Raw genomic sequence first — 18,652 nt, forward strand, 5'->3', positions numbered from 1 at the left:
GTTACACTCAGGAAAAACAGAAGATGGCCTATTTAAACTAACCTTTTCAAATCCTCCCTTTGATAACCAGCCCCCATTGAGAGAGAAAAGACTTAAAAGGAAATAAATTATTTGAAAAGGGCATGGAAATGTTCACCCTCAGATATATCCAATGGAAATACACACCATTGACAAAGCTGACAACCTGGGCTTGTTGTATCAGCCATGTAACTTGGTAAATTATATATCTGGGTGCAATGACAGCAGCTCCAAAATACTAGTGGGGAGGCACACTATATAGAAGCACATCATTTTAGCTTACATGTTTTGAGCTGCATCCGTAATCTTCTTGCCACGCCCCTTTGAGGGACCCACCAGTTTTTTCATACCACTTGAAGCCCCGCATAGGCGTTTCGTCGTAGGCCAGGGTTTATTTAATGAAGCATGCTACAAACAGTAACTTGCTACATTTAATTTTTTTTCTTTCTGAGCATGATGAGCTGCCAACAGTGGTAGAATTCTATGTTTATGGTAATTCAGCATTAGTCGTATCATGTTGGAAATTTGTATAACACGCCCTGTCATCCGGGTCTGCCGCAAATTGCTGGAATCTTTGTTTCAATTCTTTTGAGGCTAGTCTTGTTCATTATTCTATGATTCTAACTCCTGTGGCCTTGCACCCCTCACACTACAGTGGAATTGAAAGTGTGAGCATTTAATTGTCCCTTTCCACCGCCCACCTGGGCTGTGCAGGTAGGGCCTTTTCATGCAAAGTGTGGCCCGCACTGAAGTGGCCTCCCACTCCGTGCACTGCCTGGTCAATAAAACATGAACATTGCCTATTTTTCTCAGAAAGTAAATGTAGGTCAAATGGTTAGTATGTGTATGGAAATGAGTGGCAAACTGTATGGTACTCCACAATAAACATTTTGGTAACTGTCAAAGTCACTTTACACTCATTATCTGATCCAATGAAACCTGTTACATATGTTTCTGTTATTATATTGATTATACCGTAATTGCATGTACATGTGATTTTTCTAGGATTACCTTCGTGGGCATTCTTCCAAGGGCAGGATGACATATTAAACATTTAGTGACACCCATATTTTCTGCATCTACAAATCTGTCAACTGCCCCCACACCGTGGTCAAAACACACACAGCCATTTTGTTTGTCGGGAAAGCTGCTACCACCAATTCATAAACTACAATGTCTGCTTGCTCGTTCAATCTTGCTCTCTGTCTCACTCTGACAACACGGAAGAGAACATATATGCGCTTGTACAGGCAAAGCATTGCAGCACTATTTGGTATCTCTCTGATGATAAACCACGCAGCTGGATAAAGTCATGTTTTTTAGGCCTCAGCTCTAGACGGAGCATATAGGCTGTCTCAAACCGAGACATGCTGCATCTACTGGATGGGCTTTAGCCTGCCCATGGGCTTCCCATTTGCTGCCACCATCATCACTCTTCAGTTATATCCACATATTCCAGAGCACACCATGCCACATATTTCCTCTACACAGCTTCACACCATGCCATACAATTCCACAACAAACAATTCCAATCTAACACATCACTCACTCCCTTGCACTATCATCAACCCTGTCATCACTTCCCTACACACCCACTGCCTCTCTCATCTCTCTCTCAGACTCCCAGTACCCCCTCTCATCTTACAATACCGCTGATCCCTCACATCCCTCCCTCACGCTCCCTGTCTTCTCTCTATACTGCCTGCTCACATCCGCTACCTTTCTCAACCTCCTCACGCTCTTCACTGGTCCACCTCTCGCCTCCCCCCCTATTATTGGTGCCCCTTCCACTTGTACCTCTATCTCTCTCTCTCTTACTCTCTCTCACTGCTCTCTCTCGCTCTCTCATGCACTCTTCCCGCCTCTCTCATACGGTTCACTTGAGTTCTCAAGCACAGTTTCCATACCATGCCTTTTCACAAATTTCTGTCCCTCAAACCCACACTCTCCTCTTATTCCTTAAGTGTTTTACTTTCCTGCATACATATGTGCCCCCACTTTATGCATCTATGACCTCCTCTCCCCTTCTTTCTCACATACACTTTCTGCTCCTCTATCTCAAATTTCTGTCCCTCAAACCCACACTCTCCTCTTATTCTTCAGGTGTTTTCCGCATACACATGTGCTCCCTTTTATGCATCTGTGGCCTGCTCTCCCCTTCTTTCTCACATACTCTTTCTGCTCTTCTATCTCAATTTCAATCACCATTTCCTGCACAAACTACCTATCCCTCTCTATCATCCATTTCTATCTATTTTGTGCAGCTCTCACCCCTATCTATTCACAATGCACCGCAATTCCACTACACAAATACACCACACACTTCCACCCCACACAATTTCAAAACTAACAACTTGAATACAACCAACATAATTCCACTGGACACCACATACATCCACTACACTCCAAACCAAAAAAACATAAGTAAAAGACATTGTCATTTACGTCTATAGCTCTAACCCGTGCAAATTCGAGACCTATTGTAAAATCATGCAAGCTAATATATGTGGAGGTCTCTGCTCATTGGCTGGGGGTATGACAATGGTGATTAAGATGATCAGTGGCTAACAAAAGCAAGACAATGAAAGGCTCAGATTAGATGAATAGTTTAGAGAAATGCAACAGCACCAAAAAAGGGGGAAGAAAGGTGTCTTAGAATATGTCAGTCACAACAGCAGTCCCAGCTCTAGCTAGTTACTCTAACACTTTACACTGGTATTGCATGTATGTATGCATAGATATTTCTATAATCTGAACTTCAGAAATATTGGAGTGTTGATAGATGGGCCAGCCCATCAAATAATGAACTCCATTTGGGCCGGGCAGTGGAAGCATGTACTCCACTGACCTGGTAGCAATACAGCTCACTGTATTGAGGGATTTCTGACGGGCTGAAAATCCCATGATAGGTTGCAGGACTTCAGTCAATAATATTAAAAGTTGGGGAAAAGTCCAGCTGGCACAACTGCAGGGTCAGCTTTGACAGCGAAGTGAACAGATTGGTTGAGTTTCATTGCTGCAATATCACCCTGGTTCAAGAGCAGTTATTGCGCAAGAGGAAATTCTTGTTGAATTTTCCTGTAGCTGGATAGTAATTTCTTTATTTTTTGAAAATTCTTTTTATTGCGTTTTCAACACATTTAAGATCACACTACTGTATCACTGCATAGCCCTCCATCCCATGTCCCCCTTGCACAACATCCCATTTAGTTCTGGAATACCATGAAGTAGACGTCAGTTAAGTCTGCTGCTACCAATCCGGTTCACTATAGATGGATATGTGCCATGGACAACTGTGCACTTTCCACCAAGAACACCCTATGGGTGGCCAGCTCTGGGTGTTTTGTGCTGCACTTTCCACTGTCCCCAGATTCTATCATACTTTTGTGGTTAGCCTCTGGATCTGTACACTGCTTCCGCAGCTAAAGAGCAGTTATACCATCACTCTTGGCTACTTTGAGATTGTGGGGGGCCTGCATTTCCAATGGCCTGCTTTGTGACGTTTAGCAAAAACACAACCGGTCCCAATCATCAGTTTTCGTCCCCTTACCCGTCCCATCCCAGAAATACTTCCATGATAGCCAACGTGGGATTGTGTTCTATCAGAAATCGGCATACCCTTTGTAGGTTAGGGTAAAGCAGGATCCAATACACCTGAATCACCTGGCATTTCCATACCACATGAATGAAGGAGCTTCTGGCCTGTCCATAACGAAAATATTCAGGGCAGCTGTCCCTCCCCATCCTTCATAGCCTCTCAGGGGTTTAATATATTCTTTAACCTGGTCTAATCTCAGGTGAGGCAATATTACCCATTTTCGGCTGCCATTGTTTGCCTTAATCCATTTGTGATCATCCAAGGGCTGCAGATCTGACTCATATCTTTCCTGCAATTTGTTTAGCCGGTCTGGGACACTTAGCACCAGAATTCTGTATAAGCAAGATCTGCTTTTCCTACCAATAGCTAACATCATGACTCAGATTTCAAATGGACTGTACTCTTGTGAGCGCTGTTATGTGGCCCGTGTGCCTAACCAGTGCATGTCCGCACAGTAGGTAAATAAACAACTGGGATCTCTGTAAATCCTCTTTTGCTTCAAGTTGGTCGTAGAACATCATATGGTATGTCTGCCAGATGTCTCCCTATTTACAGATCCCAAACTTATCTCAGTGCCCTGGAGCCCTACCGTTTCCGTTGGGCATGCACCAATGCACAACAGCTTCTTCCTAGTAGGCAACCTCCAGTTAATCAATGGAATGGCTGGACCGGCTAAAATGGCTGGAATAGTGGGCAGGAGAAACTCCCTATACAGCCAAAACTCTGGTGCTTACCCGGTAAAGTGAGTCTGCTTAAGTTTTTTGTGGCTGGGTCCCCCTGGTCCCTAAAGATCCAGTCATTAACCGCCAGCAGCTGAGCTGAGCTGCCCAGTATTATAGTTTGATGTCTACTGCCCCTAGTCGCCATCACAAAGGATTGAATGCACTCCTTATGAGAGATTCATGGCACCGGTCCTCCCTACTTGTAGCTATTTATGTTGAACTGTAGGGTTGTAAACCCATGGGTAAGGATTTTCTGGAGGTAGTGTGGAAAAACATACAACAGCTGTGGCAATGCCCCCATTTTGAAGAGGGCTATACAACCTCATCATGGAAGGAAGCAACAGTGGTCTCAATCCTTAAAGAAAGGTGCAAAACGTGACCTTGCATGCCAAAGGCCCATTTAGTTGATAGATGCCACAGATAAGGTTTTGGGCAGAGTCCTCCTTGCACGCTTGAAAGCCCGGTGACCGACCGAGGAAGTGATCCACAGGACCTTTCCGAACCAGGGTGAGATATAACCAGGGAACGTGACGCTTGCCACACCCCGTGGACCGACACGGAATACCACAAATCTGTTGAATACGCTACAAGAGACTGGAAAGCACCTGTGACCTAATTGATCCTTCCGCATATGAACCCTTGATGGTCCCAACTTAAGAGCCACTGCATGGCCTTACGTTAAGCGCTCCTGCTATTCTTGTCCTGATGAAGACCCCAGCATGAGGTTTCCACTAACCCTTATACCAGGGGTCGAAACGTAGACAACCTGACCACGCTATTTCTCTGAACATAGGAATCAATTATGGAATAAGACGGACCCTATGTTGAAGAGCTCTATGGAACTTACGATCTAAATTAGACTGTAAAGGTTGCACTTGATTTTACTGTGATTGTTACAGGATCACAACACCTTTACTCAGTCCTCACCTCTTTCCATCACACCCATTCCCTCTAAACTACCTCCTTTCTTGTTCACTTTGAGCGCACTGTTTTACATTTAATGTGAATAATAGGCTATGTTGCCTTTCAAATCTCAAGCCATCTGTATGATGAATTTCAAATGTTTCTCCTATTTTGTGTACATAAGATTATATGACTCAATGAATTAATTGATAGGCTTGAGGATTTACTGTGTAACTCATTGTTTTTGGGTACCCACTGAATGAAACTAAGTATCCAGGGATCTATGTATGAAAATAAAATACATACTGGATCTATGAACTATGAAGATTTAAGTTCATGTTGTGTCTTTGCTCTACATTTGATGTTTAGTAAAAATTGAACTCTGACCACTATATACGTACTCGCTTGAAAGATTGGGCATCAGAAAATTGGATACAATTGAACAAAATCTTAATTTATCTTTAATCATTAATAAGCGCAGAAGGTCCTTGAAGAATTCTATCCATCTGGCCTTCATGGACCTATCTGGTGCTTTTGACACTGTCAACCGAGATAAATTATGGGCTATGTTGGAAGGTATGGGTGTGGAAAAAGCGTTAGTAACCCTACTCCCCAGTCGTCACTCCTGTACCGCAATCATAGTAAGATATGGCAGTAAAGGGGAAAAAACACATACTTAGATGCCTGTCAGGTTTTAGCACATTACACAGAAAAGGTCAGTAACTTCTCATACTTGGGCAATCTTTTTGGCAAACTGTTGAGATGGGAACCTCTTTTAACCATAAGAGCACAGCAGATAAGTAGGGTGATGGATGCACAATTCCGTTTTGCTTCTAAGTTGGGGACAACTTTTTGTCTTTATTGCATTGTCCTTAGGGAGCTGGGGGTCTTGTCCTTTTTCCTGTTTGAAAATTAATAAAAGATTTAAACCATACATTGGGGCACAAGCCTGTGAAGGAACTAATTACCCTTTATAGCCAAATGTCTCTCTATTGCCAGGAATGGAGCTGGGGGTTGGGGCTACGCTAAAAACCAACAGTTTGTAGGAATCGAAAATAAATTCATGAAAAGATTACTGATGCTCCCAAAAAGTGTTCCTACCTCTTTTGTCATACAGAACTTAACTAGAATTTATGGAAGACCGTATAGGCAGCGCCCCTTTTCTTCTAGAGGCCAAGATAAGGACCTCTGAGGATTAAATATTTTCATGTAATGTTATTAAAGATTCCCAAAAATCAGACAATGTTTAAAGGTTTCATGGTTTTAATATTTAGAGAGTATTTACCATGAGATTGGTCTGGAATACTTTATTGAAAACCCTGAAGGAATTCCCCTAAATGCCAAAGGAGTTTTCAAGGAGGCATACTTTTCCAGGGGCAATAGGAGTATTAGTTACCAACATGACAATATAGGAGTCCCCTGTTTGCTTCCTTCCCCTGCACAATGCTATCTATTTATTTCTACTAAGTTCCAGTTCTGATTTTATCTAACCAGGTTCTGTTTATGCACTGTGCACTTTGTTGCCGGCATTTTCTCGCCAAAGGTTATACTCTGCCCATGTGATAATGTCTCAGTTTAAAGAACCATGGACTTTGTATTATTTTGCACTTTGTATAAATCAGAGAGAACTAGATTTCTGCTCCCATTACTAAGAAATACTCACTCTTGCTCGTATTGATGGTTTTAACTTCTTACCGTCTTTGGCTACGGCTAAAATCTGTATTGCAGTAGCTAATTACATAAGAGACTCCATTGCGATCAGATAGCCTTAGGAGTAAAATCTGTACAGAGATTTTACCTTTTTATGATGAATTGTGTATGTATTGTATTTTAATCATATTAATTTATAAATCTTTTCATGGTTCTCTGAGCTGAAATAAAGTTATTCTTGACTTGACTGGCTCTATACTCCATCATGATCGGGGGGAGATCTATCTCACCATATTTCCCTTAATTTTGCATGTCAACTGGGTCATATTCCTGTCCCAGCTTTCCTATGGGTCTCATGTGTTAGAACTTGGGTTTCTGGTTGGCAAAATAATGCAGCCTGTCCAAGCAGAAGCTGTAATCCTAGTCAGGGTAAGCTAGATCCACACTAAAAGATAATCTGTGTTCACCCTCTGGTAGCTTGGCACAGAGCAGTGAGGCTTATATAAAGAGGCAACGTGTAAAGTGTTTGTGCAACACAAAAACACACAGCAACAGAAAGAATACCCCACAAAAAGACTCCATACAGGTTTAGAAATACTAACACTATTATAAACAAAACAAGACCAAAATGACAAAAATCCAATGTATAGAAGTTGAGATATTAAATGTTAAAGGAATACATGCAGTGAAGCGCTTAGAAGAAAGTAGCATTAAAAAAGTTACTTTACATCGTGCTGGACCGGGTCAAAGTCAACGTTCAGGATGACCGCGTGGAAGGGCAGGCCAGCTACAGGACCCATGCAGGACCAAGTGATAAAAGTACCTTTCCTGGTCACAAACAATGAGAAGGGTCGATCTTTTCCACGTAGTGATGGCGATGTGTCAGTTCGGAAGATGGGTGCTTGAGTCGAGAGGTGTTGAGTGATGTGCCTCACCAGATTCTGCCACACAGTCGAGGGGATGCCTCGATCTCACCAAGCTGCAGAGGCGGAGATGCGCTGTCCGAAGCATTAATCTCTAGAGGCAAAGTGCTTGTTCAAATGTGATGTGGCAATTAAACTCCAGAAGTATGCGGTCGGGTGAGGAAGCAACCAGGTAGTACCGAGCGGGTCTGCCGATAGGAACAATGTTTCCACGAGGCGTTCCTGCCCTTGCCTAAGACCATGGGGTGTAACCATACACTCTTTTATAAAACGAAGTGAAATACAAAACGTATGTACAACACGCATGTTTTATTAACAACAGCGTTCATTGTAAATATTTTTTAGCAACACTTTTTTTCATTTGGAAACAGGAGTGGCAATACAGGGCTGGACCCTGTATGGTCCTGAAGAAAAGCTTGGGGGAGCTTGAAACATGTTGACCTTAACACTGATCTAGCTCAGTAAAAGTTAGAATACAGTGTTACCCCTTTTTAATTTTTTATACCACACTAGGAGCGAAATAAATTGTTGAGGCCCACTAGCACGGTATTTTTAATCCCACACCCACTCCACCATTATCACACTTGCACCACACATAGTCATCTCACAAAACCAGTGCTCCAGCGTAGTCGCCTTGTCGCAGCACGCCCCTTTTCGTAGAGAACTGGGATGGCCCCAATGATGAAGCATGTCACCGTGGGGCAACCCCGGTGAGTGAGGGGACTCTAGAAAGAAATTTTTCTTTCTTATATATATTTTTTGGTACACACTGACTCAGTAAGCAGTAACCATAAAATCACCCACCAGGTCTCTGGACCTTTGACATAAGGTCCCTGTATTTCGTAATTAAACTCCAGCAACAGTGTTGATCGCCGGTTCTATTACACACAGACAGGAGATGCGCCAAATTCCATGTTGCAAGTATCTGGGCCACTTCCAGTAAGATTCAAACAACGAAAGAGTGTAAATCAATAAATGTATAGAAGCGCAAAAGGAGAGAAGATGAGTATGCAAGTCTTATTAGATTTGTATAGGAAGCCCTCACTCACCACTCTGGTTGGTGACATGCTTCATCATCGGGCCCACCGGGAGAAGCCGAATGCCTACCCGGTGTGCTACAATTCCAGGATTACTGCGGAGCTGGTTAGTTGTGAAGATTATGTAAATGTGAACAAGGTTTAAAAATGTCCAGATTGTGTCTCACATAAAAACTTTTTTCTGTGGCCAATCTGACATATTAAAAGCAATGTGTTTAGGAAACTACCAAGTTAATTGTTTGGCTATTTCCACTTAAAGTGGGGTCAACATGTTTCTGCCCTTGATGTGTGATTTACTGGGCATTCATCAGGACCATGGGGAGTGTACCTCGGCGGTATGGGCACGCTAAGGCCCACCCTGACCAGAGGACGTGAAAGTTAAAAATCAGTGTAAAAAAAGGTGAACAAACCAACAAGTTGTGGGAAAATTACCTCATAATCAGAGGAACCTGTATAGTTTGAAAAATAAAAGATCCACGCCCCATAGGTCTCGGGAGGGGGGTGGAGGCGAAAATGGCACACCGCCCGCAACGCCTGGCACCCATTCGATACCTGCGTGTAGCTTCTACCCGGACCACTTCCAGTAAGTTCAGGCACAGGAGCAGGGGTAAGGACTTTGATATCCCTGAGTCTCAAGCAACAGGAGGCAAGCCACAAGCACCTGGAGATCACTTGGCAGTAAGGCAGAGTCAAGCTCTCCTTCAGCAGAGTCCGAGAGCAGCAGACAGCAGGGCAACGCAAGATAGAAGCAGGCCTTTCAAGCTTGCAGTCTAAAAATGAGTCATTTGAGCACCACAACAGTCCTTCTGATAGATTCAGTTCAAGATCTAGAAGTGTCTGATTTTCGGGGTGGGGGTCAAAGACCCAGTACTTATACCCAAAAGTGCCTTTGATGTGAGGGTGTGACTTCAAAGCAGCCCTCTGAAGTGCATAGGTTCTCCTTTCAACTCAGTCCTGTCCATCAGGGATAATCTGTTCTTTTTGTGAGGACAGGACACTGCCTATTCAAGTGATGTGTTAGACCCTCCCTTCCACCCCACTCAATCAGGGCCATCAGAATGCAGATATATTTCGATGGGTACTCAGATATATCTGTCCTTTATGTGTTGTGGCGGTCTTGCGGGAATGCACAAAGTGTACCTGTCACCCACCCCAGACGTATATTAGAGACAGGCTGTCACGCACAAAAAGCAGTAAGTGCAATGTCTACTTTCTAATAGTGCTGTAAATAAATAGAGCCTAAAAAGAGCCTGTTTGACTAAGGCCTGTGCAATGTGTCTTGCCTGAGACGTAGTATTGTGACCTAACTCCACCCTAAAGTACCCAACTTTTCCCCCAACAACTCTCTAATCAACACTGAAGCATCTGTCGCCCCAAAAACAAGCAACCTGAATAGGAACAACATACAATACAACATAGTACTCTATCAAAATAAAGTAATCACCATATTCTTGTGTAGCAGGGAGTGATTTGCCCCAAGACAGCCCCTCTTTACAGATGCAATGTGTCTCTTCTTTGTCAGCGAATGAGAATAAACTTGTAGCTCTACATGGAAGAAAGGAAGGAAAGGGACCAAACTCCTCCTCTATACCACTGAATAACATCTCATCATCCACTGGTAGTGTCCACTCCCCCATGATCAGCAGCGCTCTCTGAGGAAGATGCCCTATGTCTGTCCTCCAGTTGTGACCACAGTTGGCCTCCTATCAGTCTGCTGAGTTCCTCCTAGAGTGGGATGGTTGACCCCCTTCGGCCTCCCAAATTGTCATTGGCTCCTTGGTTGATATGGGCAGTTATTTCCTCTCCGCCGCTCAGTCCCAGAGCTCTTCCGGACTCTTAAACAAAATGGTTCTCCACTGATACATTACTTTCTGGTTGGCAGGGTACATCAGCATATATTGAATATCCTTAGCCCTGACTTTTCAGTTAACCTCTAAGAAAGAGGTAAGAAGGGGCTGCACTTTACCTGCGTAATCGGGGGAGAGCGAAAACATAGAGTTGGTGCAATGGACGTTGTTGTGCCTGCCACAGGATATAGTCTGTCCATAAGGTACAGTATACTGATGGTAATGCCTCTAGGCGGTCTCCCTGGCTGTGGCCTTAGGGCCAGTGCCCTGTGCGCCCTTTCCAGAATGAAGTAGGAGGATAGCTCACAATCCATGATGCAGGTTCTGAAGTATTCTGTGGGGAATTTCTCTCATGTTGCCCACCCCCTCTTTTCTACTTTGGGCCACCAAATCAGCTGGGCTGTCACAAGCCCATGGGGGTGCTTAAAATGAAAGGTGGTCCCTACCACTCCCCTCCCATGTTGCTGTATCCTCTGTCCCTTGCGAGTCAAGAGTCAATGCAGAGGTAGAGGTAAGTCGCTGCAGTGAGATTGCAGCTCCAGGTTGTGTCTGTTGGCGGCATGTCCATCTCCCGGCAGGTCGTTGTTTGCCTAATAAGTTTCTCTCATCCCCGACTCCCTACATGGGCTTAGGTTGGCCAAAGGGGACAAGTGTAGTGGGCACCACATGGATGTTTGCATCCAAGAAAAGGTTTCCCCATAGTTGGCTCAACCAGGCTGCAGTTTCAGTCCTAGCCACGTGTGGTGACCAGTCCATCTCCTCCACTCTAAGGTGCCCGTTACATTGTTACGTGCCACCACCTGGAAGTGAAAGCAGCAATGTGCCACACCTCAGCCACGCGCCTGTCTTCTCTCCCTCTCACACTCCAGGAGTCGATGCAGAAAGGGTTTGCCACTGTGGGTTCACAGCTCCAGGTGGTGTTTGCCTCTGGCGAGCCCATCTACAGGTAGGCCGTATGCACACCCAGGCCGTCGATCCCAGAAATTGGCTCTCTCATCCAGGGCTCTCTGGATAGGTTCGAGTGGGCCAAAGGGGGTGATTATAGGGCCACTGCACTGGTGCCTGCAACTGAAAACAGGTCACCTAAAGTTCGGATTCAGCAAGGTTCTAGGAGCTGGCATGTAGCTCGCTCAAAATGCGGCAACCATCTTAGGCTGCTTGGCCACGCCCCCCAGTAATTTCTTTCTTGATTTCTTTACAATTTAGTGGAGGGGAGTGATCTGTCAATGGTAGGCGAGCCCTTTGGGAGTCAGGATGGTATTTTTCAGATAAGGTAGAAACTGTATTGTTTAGAAAGAGCCATACAAGATTTCTTATGTAAAGAGCAGAGTGAGCACTTATGGTAGCAGCACACGTATACACTGCCAAATCACTATTATTCACTGTTACTGCATCTTTGATCCATTACTCACAAAAGCAATATTTCACATATATGTTCTGCTTTTAGGTGATGAGTACAAGGTGCTAAGGATGTGAAATGCCAAAATAGGAGTGAACATAGTATGCTGTTTCGTGTACATATGTTTTTTATGTGCTTGAGGTTGCAGCCTTTCATGACTTTTATCTTCAAGACTCATGACAGTCTACATTTGTTTACAACGGTCTTGGTAATGCTGATCTTTTTTATTATATTTTCAGGATCCAGACAAGCTGCTTGAAGAAGTACCACCACCAGAATACAGGGATGACTTCCACATCCCCAACTTTTCACCTGAGAAACATGTGAGTTTTCTTTAAAATACAATACCATCATGTTCATGTGCCTTCTCTCTCAAATTCTATTTATTCCATACCATCTTCCCAAACAAAGTACGTCCACATGATATCACACGAATAACTCCTCATGGAAACTATACTTCATTCTCAGAAACACAAGGAATTCTTTACGTTATTAACAAGGAGTGAATGGTGTAGCAACTCAATCTGTCTCTCATCCACTGGTACCCTTAGAGAGCTAGAGCTGATTTCTTAACTTCAAAGCTGGTTTTAGTGCACAGTGTAAATGTACAGAGGTGGAATTTATCTCCTGAAGGAAAAAGAGATTATTTAAAACAATTACCATTCTGACTACTAGACTAACCTCTTCTGTAAAACAAATACACTGGGGTTGATCCAATTTGTGGGCGAGCAAGGATCTATGGGCTAAAAATTCCCTTTCACAATAGGAGCAAATTTAGCTTTTTCTATCCTCACTTCTAGACTAGACAAAGAATTTGGCTGGCCTTGGCTTTAATCAATGGAGGAAAAAGCTCCTATTCCTTGGGGTCAACCATTTACTGGCAATGCCCACAATTTGCGTTTTTTGAGAAAAATAAGTCAACTGTTATATATGTTGTCATGTCTAAATAGCCTTCTTGTTTCTATTCTTTCTATCTACTAGCTTGAGGACATGATCAAAATGATGAAAAGCACTCTCAGGTTGTGCGAGTTCATACTTTCTAAGTAGGGTGAGGTAAGATGTTGATGTTTTTTTCCTGTTAATGTGAGTGATAGTGTGAGTACAATCAGACTAAAAGGATAACACAACAAACCATCACTTATCGATGGGGGTCACTGGAATGTAATATAAATGTAGGGGGGATTTGTAGAGAGCTGCTTGTCACCCGTGAGGGTCTCCAGGCACTTCTTCCATACAATAATGGGTTTACTATACTTGCCAAGCAATCCACCCTATGCTACATAGTTTACAGTTTTTTTACAAATAAATGTTTTGCTAGTTTAGAAGAATCAAAAATTACACATGGTGTTGCTCTGTGGCAAACGTTAACTACTCACCTGAATTTATCACCCATGTGTTATACTGGTACTAGAGAGGCAAAACATTTTGCGAGAACAGCATAAATATTTGATAAAACAGCAAAATAGTATTGTAACAGAATGTACTACATTATGCTGCATAATTTGCACTGTGTTACATAATTTGGCCTTCCTATGTGTCTCATGAATAACAATAATGTGGGACACTAATATCATTGATAAAAAAATCAACAGACAAAATATCAAAAGGTGAGTATGTAAAGATTTTCTGTACCTAATTCAACATATGTGTACCAAAATACATATAATTATATCTTTATTTATTTGGAGTTAAGAATGGGAAATGTATATGTCCCTTTGTGCATTTACCCTTTAATATTTTGTCCCTTGATATTTTGTCCACAGTATTACTGTGCCACGATATTCTTGTACTAGACGTTCAAGAGTACAATTGGCCCTTCTTAGTCTCATAATTCCAGAGCCACTTATAATATAAGGCCTTTGGTTACTGTTTTAAATTACATTACAGTTAGGAGGGTTGAAAAGGAACGAAATACATAGGTTTTCAAGAGCCTAGGGAAATATGTAACCAACAATGGAACTAGCGAGACTGAGCGATCACATCCCATTGGTGCTGGAGGAGGGGAGATTTCGGGGTAGGGTTGTCCAAAGCACTCATCATCATAAAAGAAACACCTCTATTTTGGGGAAGATTGGGTGTAAAACCTTTTAGAAGAGAACTACTTTACCAATTCAGAGATTCATCATGTGAGAATAGAGCCACCAAGAGCTTGGCTGTAATTCCTCTATGGATGCTTTGTGATTGCACAGAAGAGCAAAATAATTCTGCAAATGTGGTACAGATGCAAAGGGGGGGGGGGCATGAGTAAGCACCGTTATCTGCCCCCTTGAGTCCGCCCAACACTGTCATGAAAACATGGACCGACTGACCTCTAGGTGGCAGACCCGACCGCCTAATTATGATGCAACCACACATGGTGCAGTCACATACTTACATTTCCCTATGGGAGCATGTGTTGTGGCTATAAATCAGCTGTAGCACAAGCTCCCATAGAGAAATGGGAGGCTGTGTTCCTCCCTGCACCACGTGGCAGGCACCTCAAGGTGCCTGCCACACAGTGCTGGGATCAACGTGCCCCATTGGACCCCAACCGGAGGCCGCAACAGAAGGGGCCCTGCTAGAGGCCCCCAAACACGGTTTCCAACAGGCTTTGCATGTCGGAAGCTGGCATGGAAAGTCTGCCCCAGAAACCGTGCATCATAATTTGGTCTCACGGTTTTATGGTATTTATTATTTGAACATTTCCGTCTGTATTTGTCCATATTTATTTTTTGGCCAGCTTATTGGTATTTATCCGTATTTAATTTGTGTTGTTTAAATAGATGAGGTGATAACTCGTGTATTTCTGCATTTATTTAACAGATAAATGTGGACTCATATGTATTCAAAAGCAAATGTGGACTCATACTTAAATGCCTGTCAGTTATTAGCACATTACACAGTAAAAAATATAAACAGAATAAACCCACATTAAAGAAATAGTGTAATAACACATATACATGTTGAGATATGCAGTAATTTAAGGACATATCATTGAGTTTTGTAGCTCCCCTTGCTGTCATTATGTACAGCTACTTGCCTGAAAGCGATTAATCTCAGCATGATGAATCACTCAAAAGAAGCTAAATTATCTGTATTTTTCCACTTTCAAAAATAAATACAGACAGGGGAGACAGTGTTTTCTGTCTGTGTTTATCTGTAAAAATCAGACAAAGCGGAAATCAGGGAACTCTAATCATGATATGGACGTATAAAAATACGTCCATATGAATTACAGGCCAGACTCCGACAGGCCGACGGGCTCCTTGAGCCTGTTGGAAGCCAGCTGGAATGACTGGCCAGTTTCATTTCTGACAACCGAAATTGTAGTTAGGGGGTCAATAGTGAAACCAACCATCTCGGTCGGAAAACTTCCGTTTCGACCGAGATCGTAATCGACCCCTAGGACTGACATTTATCAGGCCTGTTTCACATTGCTAAAAATAATCTGTATGATTCCAAAACAACAGGGTGTGACACTGGAGAAGACAAGAGGCACCTGCTGGAGTACAATATTGTACGGCAGCACATTTTTATAAACTGCCTTACCTCTTGTCGTGTTTGAAGAGTCACAATCTCTTCAGTGCTGACTCCCCCTTCACCTTGGTTAACGTTATTTAAATTCTTTGCAAGCCAAAGTTGAACACAGAGCAAAATATATTTTATGAGCTCCTGGTGCCTCCATTGCTTGCTGGACTGTGAGGATGGGCAATTGCCTACTTGACCTATCTGACCTTGTACTTTTCAACTTTCAGGTTTCGGCCTACTTACCATTTCTTTGGCCTTTGATTCGACCACTGCGACTGATGGGAAACATCCTCAACAACGAAGTATAAAGTACGACTTACCTGAACAACAAAGTCCCAACAACGAGAAATCCTGAACAACGACGTTCTAAACCACGAAGACCTAAACCACGACTTTTCCCGGACTGCAATGTTAAACTATGCTATCACGTCACTCATCTCTGCCCCACCCCTTAAACCTGGAAACGGAAGAGAGGCAAACTGGATGACTGCCAATCACGACTGAAGAGCCAAAATGCCAGGCGCATGAGAGAAATGCCCGGATTCTGCCAGCTCAAATGCATGTTTCTTCTCTTGTTTTGTTCCTGGGTACGTGCTGTGTGCCCAGCTGTGGTCTCACTATGGTGCGTGAATAAAAATGCCTCAGATTTTGAAGAGATAGCGCGCTATTCTTCTTGAATTAGGTAATGCATCTCCCCCACCCCCAACATGACACTTGAATGGAAGTATCAGGCTGACAGGCTCAGAGGAAATTAGGGAAGCAGCCAACCTAAATAATGGCAGCATGCAAACACCACGAGTCTGTCCTCCTCCCCATCCATACTTTTATAGCGACTTTAAAGTAGGAACAGCCTTGCAATACATGTTCCAAATATTTTCTGTAGATTATTTTTCACACTCTACAGAAAAGTCAAGTCTGCAGCTGTTATCGGAATTGCTCTCCTTCGACCAGGGTGCACGCAATACGACATCACTCTGCTCCGATGCTAAGCCAGGCGCACTTATAGCTGAGTCCCTTTTTTGTATTAACACATACGAGCACTTGATGAACAATATTCACCAAGCTAATAATATTGTTTTCTGGTCCCTTTAAAGTTGCCAACTGCTGGTTTGACCACTTTTTTGGAGTTTAATGTGAACACATTACTAAGAAGTATTGTTATTAGAATAGTGCCATCTAATGGCCAGTCACAAAATGTTTTTTTTTCGTGGTTTAGGAAGTCGTTGAAAAAACCAGTAGTGCTTTAGAATAGCTCGTTGTTCAGCTTTCGTTGTTAAGAAAGTCGTGGTTTAGGAAGTAGTTATTTAGCCATACATTCGCGACTGATACCACTGACAAAATGTATTGGGGATCCCTAACCATCTCCCTTTCTCATAAACATTCATTGCTGAAACACAATATCCCACCAGCAAACATCCAGAGAACCATTAAAAATCACTGAACAGTAAAGCTACACCAGCCATAGAGAAACATGAAGATTTGACTTTTGTGATTTGGCGAAGGACGACAACCGCATCTCAGGAGTATGGCTGAGGATCACTTCGAATGATAACGAAGTACTACTCCCCCCTGGTCTGGTGCTCCTACATCAAATCATTCACCAATATCATCCATGACATGTTAGTTCATAATAACTTGAGCAATTTTAAGCAGTTGTTCAATAGTCACTGTACAGCCATGGTGAATTTTAAATTGCTTACTATTTGCAATGTAAATCTTACTGTTTAACATGTTTGTATTGCAAATGCTCTTGTGCAAACTCTCGGAATGCGAACATTGTACATTATTTTATGTAATTTAATTTAATTCAAGGGCCCTTGGCAGTAAATACAAATGTTTTAAAAATCAAATCACTCTTGTATTTAATGATGACTCTCATATATTCTTGGCTACATGACTGGCATAATCCTTCAAGACAGAGTTTCAAAACTTAGGGCCCTATAATGATGGCGGACGGACCCCTGAGTAAGAGGGACCGTCCGCATGGGCAGCGGCGGTCCCTCCATGGCAATTAGGATGTGACCGCCACCCAGGCGGTCACATCCTGTATTTTTTACATTGCGGCGGGTGCTGCTTGAAGCAGCACCCGCCGCAATGTAAAAAATGAAAGCAGTGCATTTGCATGCACAAAGCGGCAGGCACCGCGCGGTGCCTGCCACTTCGTGCACGCAAAGGGTACCCCCATCCCCCTTCACCCAGGGGGCCCGCAACTTGCCCCGGAAGTGAATGTCCGTACGCATTTCCGCGGCGGAAAAGCCGCAGCGGAAAAGCATGTGATTCCCTCCATCCTAATATGGATGGTGGTGTCTGATAGACACCGCCAGCCATGTTAGTGCTTTTCCACCGCGGTCGGAAGGCGACCGCGGCGGAAAAGCTGCGGACGGAATTCAAGACCCACCAGCCATCCTAATTTGGCGGTGGGTCTTTGGAGGCTCCGCAGCGGTTTTCCCGCATCCTCCGGGCCAGCGGTGGCTTCCGCCGGCCCGGAGGATGCGGGACAAACCGCGATCATAATCGGCCCCTAAGTAGGTGTGGGGCATGTTGCATCACAAAGCGTCACTCTTGAAAAATCACTCTCAGCAATGGTTTTCTATGCAGAATTTAGGATTTGGAGGGAACATGCTTCTTCAATCACATTCAAAAGTTTGAAACACAGAGACCCACTGGTCTTTGTCTATTAGTTCGCTTGGCTCAGATCTGTGCAAGGGAAGCAATATGAAAAAAAAAATTCTGTTCATTAGACTAATTTGTAGGCCTGGGCGGTAAACTCTTCTACCCTTGAGGAGTTTCTGGACTTTTTCTAACTCTGCACTCCGCATGGACCGCAGAGCTTCTAAAAACTCAGCATATTGGTGTGCAGCAGATTCTTTCCTCTCTCATGGATCGCCAATATTGAGTTAGCAAGAGCGAGCTAGGAAAATCCAATGCTAGACTATCTCCCGGCGAGATTTCTCATTGCGAGGGGTCGCGATAGGTCATTACTGCTCATGTTGAGAAACCTGCCACTTGCATTGAGGAAGCTGCCACTCGAGTAGAACATCTCAAGTG

General features: G+C 43.4%; 1 protein-coding gene across 1 annotated transcript in view; it reads left to right on the forward strand.

Annotated features, from left to right (window-relative positions):
- LOC144790692 (maestro heat-like repeat-containing protein family member 2A) overlaps positions 1-17,372 on the forward strand; it is a 65,618-nt gene extending 48,246 nt beyond the window's left edge. Inside the window, exons 11-13 of the mRNA XM_078665415.1 lie at positions 12,337-12,420; positions 13,079-13,150; positions 15,832-17,372. Of these exons, the coding sequence (XP_078521541.1) occupies positions 12,337-12,420; positions 13,079-13,144 (150 nt within the window). The 3' untranslated portion in view covers positions 13,145-13,150; positions 15,832-17,372. The remainder of the gene's footprint in view (positions 1-12,336; positions 12,421-13,078; positions 13,151-15,831) is intronic.
- Positions 17,373-18,652: the final 1,280 nt, after the last annotated feature.

Source organism: Lissotriton helveticus, chromosome 11 (genome assembly GCF_964261635.1).
Source record: "Lissotriton helveticus chromosome 11, aLisHel1.1, whole genome shotgun sequence".
NCBI classification, from domain to species: domain Eukaryota; kingdom Metazoa; phylum Chordata; class Amphibia; order Caudata; family Salamandridae; genus Lissotriton; species Lissotriton helveticus.